The sequence below is a fragment of the Dreissena polymorpha genome, chromosome 5 (assembly GCF_020536995.1).
Source record: "Dreissena polymorpha isolate Duluth1 chromosome 5, UMN_Dpol_1.0, whole genome shotgun sequence".
NCBI lineage: Eukaryota > Metazoa > Mollusca > Bivalvia > Myida > Dreissenidae > Dreissena > Dreissena polymorpha.
In genome coordinates this window covers 46426576-46442141 of record NC_068359.1, presented here as the reverse complement: position 1 = coordinate 46442141, position 15566 = coordinate 46426576, and the positions used below count along the sequence as shown (strand labels likewise).

Sequence of the window (15566 nt, the reverse complement as noted above, 5' to 3'; positions counted from 1 at the left end):
AATTCTTGCATACATGGTAATTATACAAATACAGATATACCATGTTAACAGTATTGATAAATTAAACATTTATTTCAATGCGAGGCAGAGAGTACTTCAGTATCTGATATAAGAAATGAATGTTTGTTTGGTTACAAAATAATGTTTAGGACCTGCCGGTTATGTAGGGTTTACATCAAGGGGAAACGTAGAAATGGGGACAATCATATCAACACCCTCTAATCCTAGGGTATCTTTGCTTTGGCTTACAGTTTATTGTCCATTAAATCCTGTGAGTTTATTTTGGGTGCTTAAAAGCTTTTGGAAATTGTTTGCCTTATGTATCTGCTGTAAATACGTTACTTGTATTTAATGGGAGTTTATAACATGTGTAACTCATGGTTTACTTAATACTTTTGTTTTAGGTTATTATACTATATATTTTTGAAGACAGTTATCCACCAACTTAATGGATTATAAGTAATTAATAACTATAGTGGCAGATAAAATATATGATCTGTGCTCTGTGAAAACGGGGTTTATTACATGTGCGTAAAGTATTATCCCAGATTAGCCTGTGCAGTCTGCACAGGCTAATCATGGACAACACTTTCCGCTTTGATGATATTTTTCTTTATAAGAAAGTCTCCTCTTAGCAAAAAACTTGTGAAGGCGGAAAGTGTCATCCCTGATTAGCCTGTGCAGACTGCACAGGCTTATCTGGGACGACACTTTACGAACATGCATTAAACCCCCTTTTCACAGAGCGTGGCTCGTATGGTATTTTGTTTATTTTGCTGACTCTAAAATAATTTATTCAGTAAGGTGTTATTTCCAGTGACTGTGCAGAAATGTAAAAAAAAGAATGGATTGACACATTCCACAAAATATTCTCGGGCCCGTGCTTTTTTCAATCTGAATGAAAAATGACATTATTTACTATATTTGCACTGGTTTTGTTATTCCTTATACCAACTGATGGCGTTGAACTGAAGAAAGATGACCTGGACAGGTATGTTTTGTTCTAATTTATTTTACCATGTATGCCATTTACATTAACACCAGTTATATTTGTATGCATAAAACATGGTTAATATATACAACATATGACACACTCATTCAGCATGTTTGAGTGATACAGAAGTATATAAAATGTAACAACGTGCAATCATTCATAATAGTTGTAACACATACAACATATTTTGTCAGCATTAATCGTTAAAAAACATGCTATGCATGCACAGTGGTGGACGCATACTGGCAAAAACACATGGACACGCATGCACCCACACTCGTGCACACAATACACAGTGTGTTAAAGGATTCATAATAAAATACTTCTCAATTTTTGTATGGGTTTTATGTTTTGGTTGATTTTAAACTTTAAAAAGGTACTATAGTTGAGAACATGTGCACCTATTTTATAAGATAATATATAATACATTCAAAAGCGGAAAGCCTAACAAGTACTGGTTGAAAACTATTGTATGAAATGGATTCTTTGTTTAGTATGTTTTTCATGTATACTTGAAACCTATTTATTTAAGATCAATTGCATCAAAAGCAGTAGGTTTATTGAAATGCTTCAAAAATCCATTTCCTGGGTAGAACCAGTACTTTGTGACTTTTGGGGAGATCTAAAGAATGCTCCTACAGTGGGGACCGAACCCGTTACCTCCCTATGAATAGTCAGACACCACCCACTACGCTGCCATGACCTTGTTTTTAACCTTTTCCAAATCAGAGGCAAAGTGAAAATGGCTATGTACAAACATCATAAAACCAGAAAAGCCTGCGAATAACTCGCAGTCTGTTCAGGTTGTATGCTATTTGCTGCTCATCAGTATATAAGGTTTGAAGATAAAGCCTTAAAAACTTGAATCTTGTAAGAAATGTCTTAAATTTAATATAACTTTCTAAGGGACTACATATGCGTGAAAATACGTATCTAAGTGATAAATGGTTAATAAGAACAATTTCTGCTTCTGTCTGGGCAGGTATGTCACAATGTTGAAGGAACGCCTTGATAGCCATGTGGAGAGGCTGCTGGATGTTAGCGGGATTGAAAAGATGATAGCCCAGTATGAAACCAACGTCGCTGAAGTACCAGTGAATGTCACGAGGGAATTTGAGGAAATCTTCGAGAAAGTGACTGTTAAGTACAATGATTTGGTAATTGTAGCAAACTCTTTGAAGAAATATTTGGAGGGGATGGAGCCACTGGTGCCACCGTTGCCTAGGAGACTGAGACATGCTGATACACTAAATGGTCATGAAAATGATCCAGAAAAAGACGATACTAGTGTCAGAGAAGGATTAAAGGATACTGCTGTTGCTTTAAATAGTCCCGAAAATGATCAAGAAAAAGATGGCTCTAATATCAGAGAAGGATTAAAGGGTACTGCTGATGCTTTATATAGTCCTGAAAATGACCTAGAAAAAAAAGGTTCTAGTATCAGAGAAGTATTAATGGATACTGCTGATGGCCGAAATGAACATGATGACATGCATAAGGATTTATCAACTACGATTGTTGATGAGATATCATTGCAGATTCAAAAAGGCAGCTTTTCACAAAATATAGATGAAGTGAGGTCTGAAAATGAAAGTCCAAGGGAACTGCCACCATTTTCCAAATTAAAATCTGACACAAAAATGAGGCTAAAACGATCTTCACTTGAACTTGAACCACCCATTAGAGAGCCACCTAAAACTGCAGAAGGAAGCTTAAAGCACTGTTGCCAGTTCTCAATTAAAGGGAAGTACAGTGGGAAAGTCAGAGAGGAAATACTGCAAGAGCCATGTGGGGTTAACGTGTCATATTTTCGTTCACTGCCTGACAAACTTCAAGGATTACAAAAACAATTTCAGGTACATTTTTATACAGATAGTTATTCTATAATATGAAAATCTTTATGAATGACATGTTATTAGATAGATATTGAATTGCATTTAATCATACAGTTATTGATTCACACATGTATATTATTTATTGAATTGTAAAATTAATTTTGTTAGAATCATGGATGCCTAGTATAGATCAATACATTGAAATGAGACCGATGAAGAACACACATTTTTGATATCCTGAATCTTTTGGAGTCTAAAGCAGCTCTTTTTATTCCTATGGAATGGCCATAAAATATCTCCCCTAATTGTTATACTACTATCAATCAGAATTCCAGTAATTGTTGATTGGCTGATGAACCACAAACAGAAATATAAATGAGCCTCACTCTTGGAAAGTGGGTCTAATTGCATGTGCAAAAAGTGTCATCCCAGATCAGCCTGTGTAGTCTGCACAGGCTAATTAGGGACAACGCTTACTCCCTAAATTTTATTTTTGCTAAGAGTAAGAAGAGACTTCCTTTTCACAAGAAACACCAAAAAGTGGAAAGTGTTTACCCTGCGCAGGTTGATCTGAAATGACACTCTACTCACAAGCATTAAGCCTTTCAAACTTAGAAGCAAAATGAAAATGGCTATTTGCAAACAGCATGAAACCAGAACAGCCTGCGAGTAATTCACAGTCTGTTCAGGTTTTATGCTGTTTGCTGCTCATCAGTATCTTAGGTTTGGAGATGAAACCTTAAAAACTTGATTCTAGTAAGAAAGGTCTTAAATTATATATAACTTTCAAACGGACTACAAATGCGTGAAAATACTTATCTAAGTGGTAAAGGGTTTAGCCCTTTTTTCCCAGACAGCGGCTCAAATCTCTGAAAAATTCCTCTGACAGGATAACTATGACAGAATTAGTGTGTTGGGATGGCAGTACTTCATAGAAGCGGACGGTGGTTACATCCAGTACCCAGCCAACACCAGGCACTGCATAGGACAGGACAACAACAACTTTGACAGGTCCTGTATGGCATGGCAAAACTCTTTATCTAATTGTAACGATGAGCCCAAAGTCATTACCATCAACAGTCTGTTAGTATTGATGGGTGCTCAGAGTTGGTCATCAACAATCTGTTAGCATTGATGGGTGCTCTGCATTGACCATCAACAGTCTGTTAGCATTGATGGGTGCTCAGAGTTGGTCATCAACAATCTGTTAGCATTTGTGGGTGCTCTGCATTGACCATTATTAATCTCTTAGCATTGATGGATGTTCAAAATGGGCCATCAACAATATGTTCAAATTGATAGGTGCTCTGAATTGGTCATCGACAAGCTTTAACCATAGGTTGATGCTAAGAATAGGTAATCAACAATTTGTAAGCACTGATGGGTTGCTCGGAATTGGCCATCAACAATATGTAAGTATTGATGGATGCTCTGAATGGGCCACCAATAAAATATTCTGAATCTAGTATATTAATTCAGGTGAGCAATTCAGCCCCATGATGGCCCTTTGTTAGGCATTTAATACACTCTCCTTGTAATTATTTTAGCGTGCCTTGGCTGATAGAAAAACATCACATGGAAAGAAAAAATCTGGTGATCATAATGGGAGACACTGTGGATCCCATTGTCATGGCAACAAGAAATGTTCTCAACACCCTCACCAGCAGTGATAAGGTACATTAGTAAGAAATTTTGGGTTAGTAACTGTACACAATAACCTTTTATAAAAGATGTACATTCCTGTTACAATGTCCTATCGATAGGGCACAGGTGTGACAGTAAAACTTACCTTAACCCATTAATGCCTAGCGTCTAGAAAAAAGGCCTTGGCAAACAGCGTAGACCCAGATGAGATACCGCATGATGCTGCGTCCCATCAGGATCTGCGCTGTTTGGTTAAAGGAATTTTTGTAAGAAGTGATCTAAATATTGAAATAAATATACTAGACATCCCTAATTTTGGAAATAAATTGATCCAATTTAGAAGGATTGGTGAGTCCACTAGGCATAAATGGGTTAAACTTTGCAGCCTTTCAAGTGGTGCGAATTGATGACATTATTTGACTGAATATAACAATTGACAGTATTTCATAACATGCATTGATAATCCTTATAAACGCGCATTTGTATTTTATTTAAATGATCGTTGCTTTATAATCTCATAGATCTTGCCAGCTTTAAATTGTCCTAATCCCAAATTGTGTAATTTTAGTACGAAATTATGTGTTGTTTTGTTTTCTAAATATGTAGCCAGTATGTCTCATAGTTGTGACGCTTTTTTAAATTACATCATGTATCGACCAACGTTTTGATGTTTGTTATGACCAAATATTTTGTTCGGTCACATAATGGGGAAGGTTTGGCTGTTAGTGCCCAGAATTATTGTCATTAATTTTCATATTCTTGGTTACTCTGAGTGGGCAAATTGCGTTTCACTTTAAAGAAATCTAGTATTTAGTTGTGTTTGAGTTGAGAGTCTGTGTATGAACACTATTTTTTCTGTTGTGAAGATTTGTTTTTATGCCCCCAGTAGGGTGGCTTATAGCATTTGAACTGTTTGTACGTTCGTCTGTCCGTCTGAAAACGTTAACATTGGCCATAACTTTTGCAATATTAAAGATAGAAACTTGATATTTGGCATGCATGTGTATCTCATGGAGCTGCACATTTTGAATGGTGAAAGGTCAAGGTCAAGATCATCCTTCAAGGTCAAAGGTAAAAAAAAACAAATCCAAGAGAAGTAACAAGCTTTAAAGGGAGATAATTTCTATTTATCATTTGGCAGGTACAGATCATTTTTACAAGGGAAGTTATATTTTTTATTATATCCCTTTAAAAAATATTACTTCCCTTGTTTAAATTGTCCGTGCCTGCCAAATGATGAAAAAACATTAAATAAATCAAAGCGGTGCAGTAGGGGGCATAGTGTTTCTGACAAACACATCTCTTGTTATTTTGTATAGTAACACCTACTTTGTAAAATTTCATAACACTTTATGTGCACGCATTTAAGTGTTGTACATGCTGATGATCTGTCTTCAACTGAATAAATTATTGTTTGAACATTTAATACTTCTCATGTGTATCTGAAACTCTTGCACAACATTACACGAAGCTTTTAAAGGTTTCATGTAACAACATGCTCGATACAATTTACCACGAAGCAGAGGCGTGCAACTCTATGACATCTTATAAGCAATATATGTTTGTGTCCATGATGTCATAACATTTGTACTCATGAAAGTCAATTTTTTTGTGGAGCCAGTTTGGGAAGTTCATAATTATTTATCACATGACAATTGTTCGGCACTTTTTTGTTAGAGTGTGAATTTCATGTAGCACATGTTATATTAAATTTGATTTTTAAGCTTTGCTGTCTAGAACCGAAGTGTAAAACTGTTTTAATATAATATATCTAAGAATTTGTTTAAGCCATGATGCAGTTGCATAGTTACATGCATATTTATGTGTTTCAGTTTTATTTGGCGGATTCCTATGCTGATGAGGATAATGAAACTGAAAGATACTGTTTGAAAGCATACAACCAGAGGATACGACAGAACCTAGAATTCTTTCTTGATCTAGGATCCAAAAAGCCTCGAGGTTTGTTTACATCATTTTTTGATGCGTTTACTGCTGACGCAGGTCACAGTGGTGTAGTGGATATAGTGTCTGCCTTGCGATTGGGAGGCCACTGGTTCGATCCCCACTGTGGGAGCATTCTTTAGATTACCCCAATAGACACCAAGTGCTAATTCTAGTGCCAGGAAACGGACTCGAGAGCGTCTCAAATTATTAAAATAAAAATAAATAGGTTTAAACTAATTTAAATGTTTCAGGCAGTGGAACACTATTTACTTTAGTACTTAAGGATTACTACCTATTCCTGTTACTTAAAAGAAATTGCTTTTCACTTGTCGTGCAATCAGTTTGATTTTACTTCAAAACTGGATGTTAAAGTGGATTTTTTTTTAATCTTCAAACAAATGAAACCGTGTCCATGCAATGTATGCACTATCACAGTTTAAAAATAGCATCACTGTATATCAAACTGTCATAGGAAAGTGCTCATTATACTTAAAGTATAATCAGAATTTTACAAAAATTAAATTCAGAGCATGAAATTAACAGATAACAACATGGCTATCTTCAAGGTCAAAGTGGCATGTGGGTGTATTAAATACCAAATGTGGTAGCTCTATTAGTCATCTGTGTGTATTGCAGTTCCGTTCAACTTACATTCTGCTTTGGAAAAGGTTTACACAGTGTTTCAGAAGGCAAAAAACAGAACACAGGTATGTAAGAATCATACCATATACTACACCTACAAAAGTTTTTATACCCCCACAAACGAAGTTTAGGGGGGTATATAGGAGTGAGATTGTCTGTCGGTCGGTCTGTCGGTCGGTATTAAGTGTCCGCTCTCTAATTCAAGTTGTTTTCATCCTATCTTCACCAAACTTGGTCAGATGTTGCATCTAGATGATGTCTAGGCCAAGTTCGAACATGGGCCATTCTGGGCCAAAAACTAGGTCACAGGGTCACTTAGTGCGTTTTAAACATTGAGCATGGTGTCAGCTCTCTAATTCAAGTAGTTTTCATCCAAGCTTCACCAAACTTGGTCAGAAGTTGTATCTAGATGATCTATAGGCCAAGTTCGAACATGGGCCATTCTGGGCCAAAAACTAGGTCACGGGGTAACTTAGTGCGTCTTACACAATCATCATTGTGCCCGCTCTCTAATTCAATTAATTTTTATCCGATCTTCACCAAACTTGGTCAGAAGTTGTATCTAGATGATGTCTAGGCCAAGTTCGAACATGGGTCATGGCAGGTCAAAAACTAGGTCATGGGGTCACTTAGTGCGTTTTAAACATTGAGCATGGTGTCCGCTCTCTAACTCAAATAAATTTCATCCAATCTTCACCACACTTGGTCAGAAGTTGTATCTAGATGATGTGTAGGTCAAGTTTGAACATGGGCCATGCCGGGTCAAAAACTAGGTCACGGGGTCACTTAGTGCGTTTTCAACATTGAGCATGGTGTCCGCTGTTTTTTGTGAAGACAACATGCAAAATATTCTGTGTCAATGCGGCATGTAGGGGTATTCGTCACGTCTGTGACAAAGCTCTAGTTTTTTATGTCTGCAAACCTCTCCCACCAAAAAAAATTAGGCAAGCATTTTTAAGAATCTTTGCACAAATAAACAACTTATAATGGTATATTGTCTCTATTATAGCATAGGGACATATGTCTAGTAGGGAAAACAGAACAAAATCTGTAATTTACTATATATATTAAATATAGTATAGAGTAGAAAATAATATAGAGTAATCAAAAGACACGTAGCTATACATGTATGTACTTTTGTTGTTAACGGATGTATGTATTTCAATTTGTAGCTTTTGTTACCCAAATGTGAACTTTAATATTCAAATGTTGGTTAAAAAGTTCAGAATAGTGGAGTGGGACCCTAGATAATGTTGTTTGCACATAAACTGTATGTTTTCAGAGCTCTTTCAAGCAAAGCAACCTGGTTCTACTGTTGTTGAGTGGAAACACATCTTATACTGGGACAGATCAACACCGTGTTCTTACTTCCATACTTCAAAATCAACAAAGACTAGTACACCAATTTTCGTATTTTCATATCTGACAGCTTCATTTACTTTAAATTGGTTGGAAATTAGAAATCTGCACAATAAGCCAATATGCATGTTGTTTCGAAAGCATATATGTGTGAAATCTGCTTTATTTGAATGAATTTTTTTTAATTGATACAGCCATTTTGAGATTTTAGGAGCAGAGTAAATATGTATTTTCAATTGGCTTCTGTCAACACTAAGTAAGATCATGTATTCTATAATGTGCTTAGCTTGAAAAAAAACATTATAAATCTGGATATACAAACAAAGCATGGCCCATCGAAAATCTCTTCAAAATCACACACCATATCAACTTTTATTTTTCGGCGTAGCTGTATACGCCAGCTTTTCACCTTACCTGACCTTTGTAACTGTCCAATAAAATTCCAATAAAATTTCCCGCAGCTAGGTCAGAATGAATACACTTCATTTATCCCATAGGCTGATTTGAGCATACCACCAGAACATTGGAAACATGTCCGCGTCTTTGTAACACTGTTTCACTGCGTGTTCAGCATGAAACAATTTTATCTCTAATGAAAAGGCTTAATAGATAGAACAGTTGTACACTCAATCTCTACATCAATACAGTTTGTGCGTGCACCTTTTATTTTCAGAGGATTGCTAGCGCAAGAGCTTTTGTACTTAAAGGCTAGTTGTCATATTTAGTACTGACTTCCATATTCCTGTCAACATGTTAACATGTAAAAGTATAAAGAGCAGTGGAAGCGTGGCCTCACTTTAATACATTGCATTACAACCCGCGGGGTATCAGAGTCAGTTCGCTGCCAGTGTGTGTGAATGTCAGAGTTTATTTACAGGTCATCGCTGCGTCTTCACGACTACCTTATGTGCTGACCTGAGTTAAAGGCCAGTAAAATAATCGTTATATAATATAGACGCTATCGTGTGAACTAGGTGAACTGGAATTTTCTTTAGACCAGAAATATGTTAAATGAAGATATTCAGCGATATAATTATGGTATGTCAATAATAGATTCTTAATGTGTTTTAAACAATACCATGATAAATATTATTTTCAATTAATTTAACAAGAATTATTCCACCATATTGACTAATGTATTAAGCATGAGCGCGATGATTCTCGATACTGTTAATAATCGAATCAAATAGCAATGCCCGACAAACCACTAAAACAGGTTTGTTCGAGAACGTGCGTATAAATATTTAAACTATGTACGGATACTTTGCATGTGGCCGGTTGACTCATATATTTTAATTTCACTTCCATTCTTCTTTTGGTTTTCTGTTTTTATCTATAGGTTTATGACCAGTAATTAAATAGAGGATATTTGTTGGATTCGGTGGATTATCGATTTTAATTCACGAGTGATCATAGAAAATATATTTTTTCTTTGATCACGAGTGAATTAAAATCGATATTCCACGGAATCCAACAAATTTTCTTTTTATTTTAGGCTTTTTTTCACAGTTTATATACATTGTTAAAGAGTTTAACTAGAGACTTTTGCTAGGATAATGACGTCATTTCCTCAAAAAATGACGTCATTTCACAGTAAACAGTGAAAATTATCGATAATTTTCACTGATAATTTTCACTGTTTGAAACAGTGAAATTATCAGTTTTAATTCACTGATATTTCTCTATAAACCACCGGAAAGCATAAAATAATATGTAATAATGTAAAATAATCCGCGAAAACTCCGCGTAACATCCCATACTGCGTGTGATGCAGCTAAGAACTGCACATAACAAGACATTCGCTATCCTTGATCTCATTCATTGAACTCTTTACCTTTCACAAACTCCAACCACAATCAACGCCGTATATCTTTTTTAAAGATATTAATTGTTTGGAATGAAACTATCATAGGTGCACAAAATGGGACAACACTGTTTGTACATAGGAATCAGTAGGAACAAGGTATTGTCATAGCCAGCTCATCGTGTCCTAAAACCTTAACATTTTGTTAACCTTTATTGACCTTTTGAACATTGGTTCTAAAATGAAAGTGCTTCCACCTACAACATTGAAACTTCATAAGTAGCTGCACCTTGATGAGTTCTACACGCCACACCCATTTTTGGGTCACTAGGTCAAAGGTCAAGGTCACTGTGGAAAAAAAATAATCTGACAAGCTTTCATTTATTCAAAACTGCACTGGCAGCCGAGCGTTGGCACCCGTTATGCGGTGCTCTTGTTATTCTAATGTACCCATTGAATTGGCGGTTTTCACTTGTTGGTCCTGCATCCATCTGTGCATTCTTTAGTTCCAATCCATGCATTTGAAACTCCTCTTTAATCGCTGTGTTGATCTTTCTTAACCTTTTGCATTTGAATGCCCTTTTTGTTTACATGTAGATAGTTATACAGAAAAGAGTTTGCTGCTGTTTGTCCACTATAGAATATATAGTACCAAAATGTTGCATTTTTAACTCCTCTTTAACTACCGGGTGAATATGGCTCAAACTTTAATTGAATTTAATTTAATTAAACTTGAATGCCCTGAATGAATAGATGCTATGAAGGAAAGGTATTTACATATGTATATACAATGAACTTAAAAAATTGTGTGTGCTCAATTCACCCAACTGCTTGGCAGATTTTTCTCAAACTTTCACAATTGAAAATGCAGATTATCATTATTGAAGGAATTTTTTAGTAGCCCTTTGTGTTTTTTTCTGCTGTAGACTATATAGTGTATTTGTGTCCATCCAAACATGCATTTTGTGGGCAGCAGGGCTAGTGACACATTTCTTGTATTATTATCAAATTATAATCACGATGAGGAATAACAGATAAATCCTTAGATAAATTAAGAGGTATTTTTGACATTGACACTGGATTTATGTTCTGATTGATAAGAGCCACATGTTGAGATAAAATAGTTGAAAAGCATGTGCGTAAAGCACAGTCTGCACAGGCTTATCAGGGACAACACTTTCTGTCTACACTGGGTTTTCGCTTGGAAGAGACCTCCTTTAACCCTTTCCCACTCGGACCAAATTTAAAATGGCTTTGTGCAAACAGCATAAAACCAGAACAGACTGTGAGTAACTCGCAGTCTGTTCAGGTTTTATGCTGTTTGCTGCTCATCAGTATCTAGTGTTGAAAATGAAGCCTTTAAAACTTGAATCGAGTAAGAAAGGCCTTTGTTTTAAGTAAACTTTCTAAGGGACTACAAATGCGTCAAAATACGTATCTAAGTGGGAAAGGGTTGAACAGAAATTTGATTTCAAACGGAAATCGTCCTCCCTTCTTTGACTCTTTGGACTGCACTGGCTAATCTGGGATGATACTTTACACACATTCATTAAGCCCAGTTTTCCCAGAATAAGGCTCATATATTTCCCTACCTTACTTCAGGAGAACAGTGTGCAGCACTTTGTGTATTGGACAGGAGCGCAAGATCCCCAGCTGACCGAGCTGCTGGCCCAGGTGGCTGACCAGAACAATGGCAAGCTGAATGAGACTGGACAGATTGCAGCTCAACCCTGGCCCATGGTAAACTTAGTCAGAAGTTTTTATAAGACTCATGGTATACTAAAGAAGGAGATTTTATAAGGCCCATGATACACTTAACCCCGATTTTTTTTAAGGTGCAAAGTGCAGGATGTTTTGTAAGGTCCACTGTACACTTGTTTTTTTTTATAAAGCCCACAGTACACTTAGGCAGGATTTTTTATAATGCCAATGAACACTTAGTCAGGATTTTTTTTAAAGACCCACAGTGCATTTAGTCAGAATTTTTTTACAAGGACAGGTTTTTTAATTTGTCCATGGTAAACTCAGTCAGAAGTTTTTATAAGGCTCATGGTACACTTAGGTAGGAGATTTTATAAGGCCCACAGTACACTTTGTCAGAATTTTTTATAAGGTCCACAGTACAGTTAGTCAGGATTTGTTTTATAAGACCCACAGTACATTTAGTCAGGATTTTTTATAAGGCCCACAGTGCTCTCAGTCCAGATTTTTATAAGGCCCACAGTGCATTTAGTCAGGATTTTTTTATAAGGCCAATGGTACACTTAGTCAGGATTTTTATATGGCCCTCAGTACACTTAAGTAAGGGATCCTTAACTTCAAATATAGGAAAAATATAGTGTGTAAACTCCAAACCTCATGATAGATTTGTGGTTATGATAAGAGAATATCATTTGTAAAGATAAGTTTCATTGCAATTAAAGCCTAAATGCCAGGGGATTTTACATGACAACCAAAAGCCATGAACTCATTGATTGATGATATGATGTTTATGAACATGTTGTAAGTAACCAGTAGACAAGCATTAATTGCTTTTTGTTTTCTTTTTGTCCCTTGTCCAATAATTTACAACCGAAAAACATAAACCCTGCATTGGTTAACTCATCCCTTAACTGCTCAATGATGGACCAATTTTGCTTTTTTTCCCTGCGATTTTGAAATTGCATGCAACAACCATATCACTATCTTTAAGGTCAAGAGGTCACAGTGTACACTTGAAGTTTCTTGATGTTCTGTGTATGTGTATAGTCAAGTACATGTTTGTGTATGGTCCATAACTGTATCGTGCATGATGGGATTTCAAAATTGAGCCTTGTTCTGAGAAAACTGGGCTTAATGCATGTGCGTAAAGTGTCTTCCCGGATTAGCTTCTGCAGTCCGCACAGGCTAATCAGGGATGACACTTTCCGCCTTAACTTGATTTTCGGTAAGGAGGGACTTCCTTGAAACTAAAAATACCATAAAAGCGGAAAGTGTCGTCTCTGATTAGCCTGTGCAGACTGCACAGGCTAATCTGGGACGACACTTTATGCACATGCATTAAGCCCAGTTTTCTCAGAATGCGGCTCAAAATCAATTGCCTCACATGATTAGCATATCAATGAGCTGTGTTGCATGCAAAACTTTGTTACTGGCTTGAAGGTCATGCCTGGAGTGTATGCATATTTTGTATATGGCTGTCATGAAAGTATGTGTTCATGTCTGGTCATTAACTTTGTTGTGCATTCAGGGATTTCAAATAAATGGGCGCAACTGAATAAGCATATCAAGACAACTTGTTGTCAAAAACCACGTCAGTCCCTTCTAGGTCAAGGTCACAGTTAAAATTTCCAGTGTTAACCTATTCCTTAAATGAATGTAGTGAAAGTACTTGTTTGTATCCAGTCCATAATTTTGTCACGCTTTATGAGACTTTGATATAAAATAGCACAAGTTATCATCATAGTAAAGATTTGTTTCATGCAAAAACCATGACACTTGCTTAAGTATGTGTTTGTTTCCGGCCCATAACTTTGAAGTGCATTATTGGATTTTGAAATTAATTTGCAAAAACGACCCTTATTTCAAGAAAATGTGTTCTGTTTGAAACCATGTTGCTTGCCTTACTATCAAGGTCACTGCTTCTACTCTGAGTTTTTCGCATTTTCTTAATATGTTAATAGTGCAAGTAATTCTTCCCGACTAATCCTTAACGTTGTCATGGATTATTTGATTATGTGTTTTGAAACAATTATCATCATATGGAGATGACATGTTTTAAACAACAACCATGTAACTTTCTTAACAGTTAAGGTCACGGTAGACACTTGAAGGCAATGAACCTTCTTCATTTGTGTATAGGGAAAGTATGTACTCATGTCTTTCGAAATAGATTGGCACATTGGAATATCATATCAAATGTATATGTCATGTTCAAAACCATGCCACTTGCTTAAAAGTTTAGATCACAACTGACCCTTGGAGTTTTCACATGTTTCTAATGTTTACAGTGAAGGTAATAGTTCTCGTCCAACCCACAAATATATGGTGCATTATGTTATTTATTTTGGCATATAAAGACGACTTATTGCTTGCAACAAGCATGTTGCTAACTAAATGCTAAGGTGAAATTTGATACTTGAAGTTTGTGCTTAGTCCATATATAGTAATTGTGATAGAAGATGTCCATGTGGCTGAAAAGTTCTATTTCTTTACACTGCATTTTATTTCACAATTTCGAGACATCATTTTGTATGCACCAACAGAAGTGCTTGCTAAAATGTCAATGTTACAATTTTGACATAATCTTTATGTGTAGCAACAGTTACAAAGGACTGATACATATGCTGTTTTAATTAACTGATCACTTTATGTCTGATATACAACTCTTGTTTATGTGTCCAGTGACATAAAGCAAGGGCATCCATGTCCTGGCCACATTGCTTATTTTATTCCATTTCCCATGCCATACAAATTCTAACTTACAGTGGAATGTTATCTCCGTATATGAACAATTACTAAGGTAACCAGAACATAGGAACTATCCGTTTTAAGATCACAATGTGCGTTTGATAATATATGATTTGATCATTATATGTTAGCAAACCTTATGCTTTAGTTAATATGAGCCTCGTTCTGGGAAACTTGTTGTAATGCATATGCGTAATGTGTGTTCCTAGATTAGCCTGTGCAGTCCACACAGGCAAATCAGGGACAACACTTTCTGTCTAGACAGGATTTTAAATTATAAGAGAATTCTTTAAAACTAAAAATTCCATTAAAGCAGACAGTGTTAGCCCTAAAAGTTTGCCCAGGCTTGTTTGGGACAACACTTTACACACATGCATTTAGCCCTGTTTTCCCAGAACTATGCTTATATCATGATATCATGTTTTCCTATTAGGAGATAGTGAATGGTACCGTGGGCAAGGAAGGCATATTTGAGGTGGTACAGGAAGATCAGTTTGCAGATACCGTGGGGAAATACTTCAAGCGTCTGCCACCACAGATAGACACACAACTCACCACGATGCTCTCTCTTAGTTTGTGCCAATAGTATTAGTTTAACCATTTAAGGCACGTATTGAGAAAACTGGGAATAATGCATGTGCGTAAAGTGTCATCCCAGATGAGCCTGTGCAGTTTGCACAGGCTAATCAGGGATGACACTTTCCGCTTTTATGACATTTTTCGTTTAAATAAAGTCTCTTCTAAGCAAAAATCCAATTAAGGCAGAAAGTGTCGTCCCTGATTAGCCTGTGCAGACTGCACAGGCTAATCTGGGATGACACTTTCTGCACATGCATTATGACCAGTTTTCCCAGAACACAACTCATTTACTCCACAGTTTCTCAATTTGACCTGT

General features: G+C 36.2%; 1 protein-coding gene across 1 annotated transcript in view; it reads left to right on the top strand.

Annotated features, from left to right (window-relative positions):
• The first annotated feature begins 328 nt into the window (after positions 1–328).
• The window catches only part of LOC127880498 (VWFA and cache domain-containing protein 1-like), a 49770-nt gene continuing 34532 nt past the window's right edge, over positions 329–15566 (top strand). The window contains exons 1-10 of the mRNA XM_052427794.1: positions 329–459; positions 818–991; positions 1977–2850; positions 3719–3840; positions 4377–4503; positions 6306–6432; positions 7054–7124; positions 8342–8455; positions 11825–11962; positions 15105–15243. Coding sequence (XP_052283754.1) covers positions 906–991; positions 1977–2850; positions 3719–3840; positions 4377–4503; positions 6306–6432; positions 7054–7124; positions 8342–8455; positions 11825–11962; positions 15105–15243 — 1798 coding nt within the window. The 5' untranslated portion in view covers positions 329–459; positions 818–905. The remainder of the gene's footprint in view (positions 460–817; positions 992–1976; positions 2851–3718; positions 3841–4376; positions 4504–6305; positions 6433–7053; positions 7125–8341; positions 8456–11824; positions 11963–15104; positions 15244–15566) is intronic.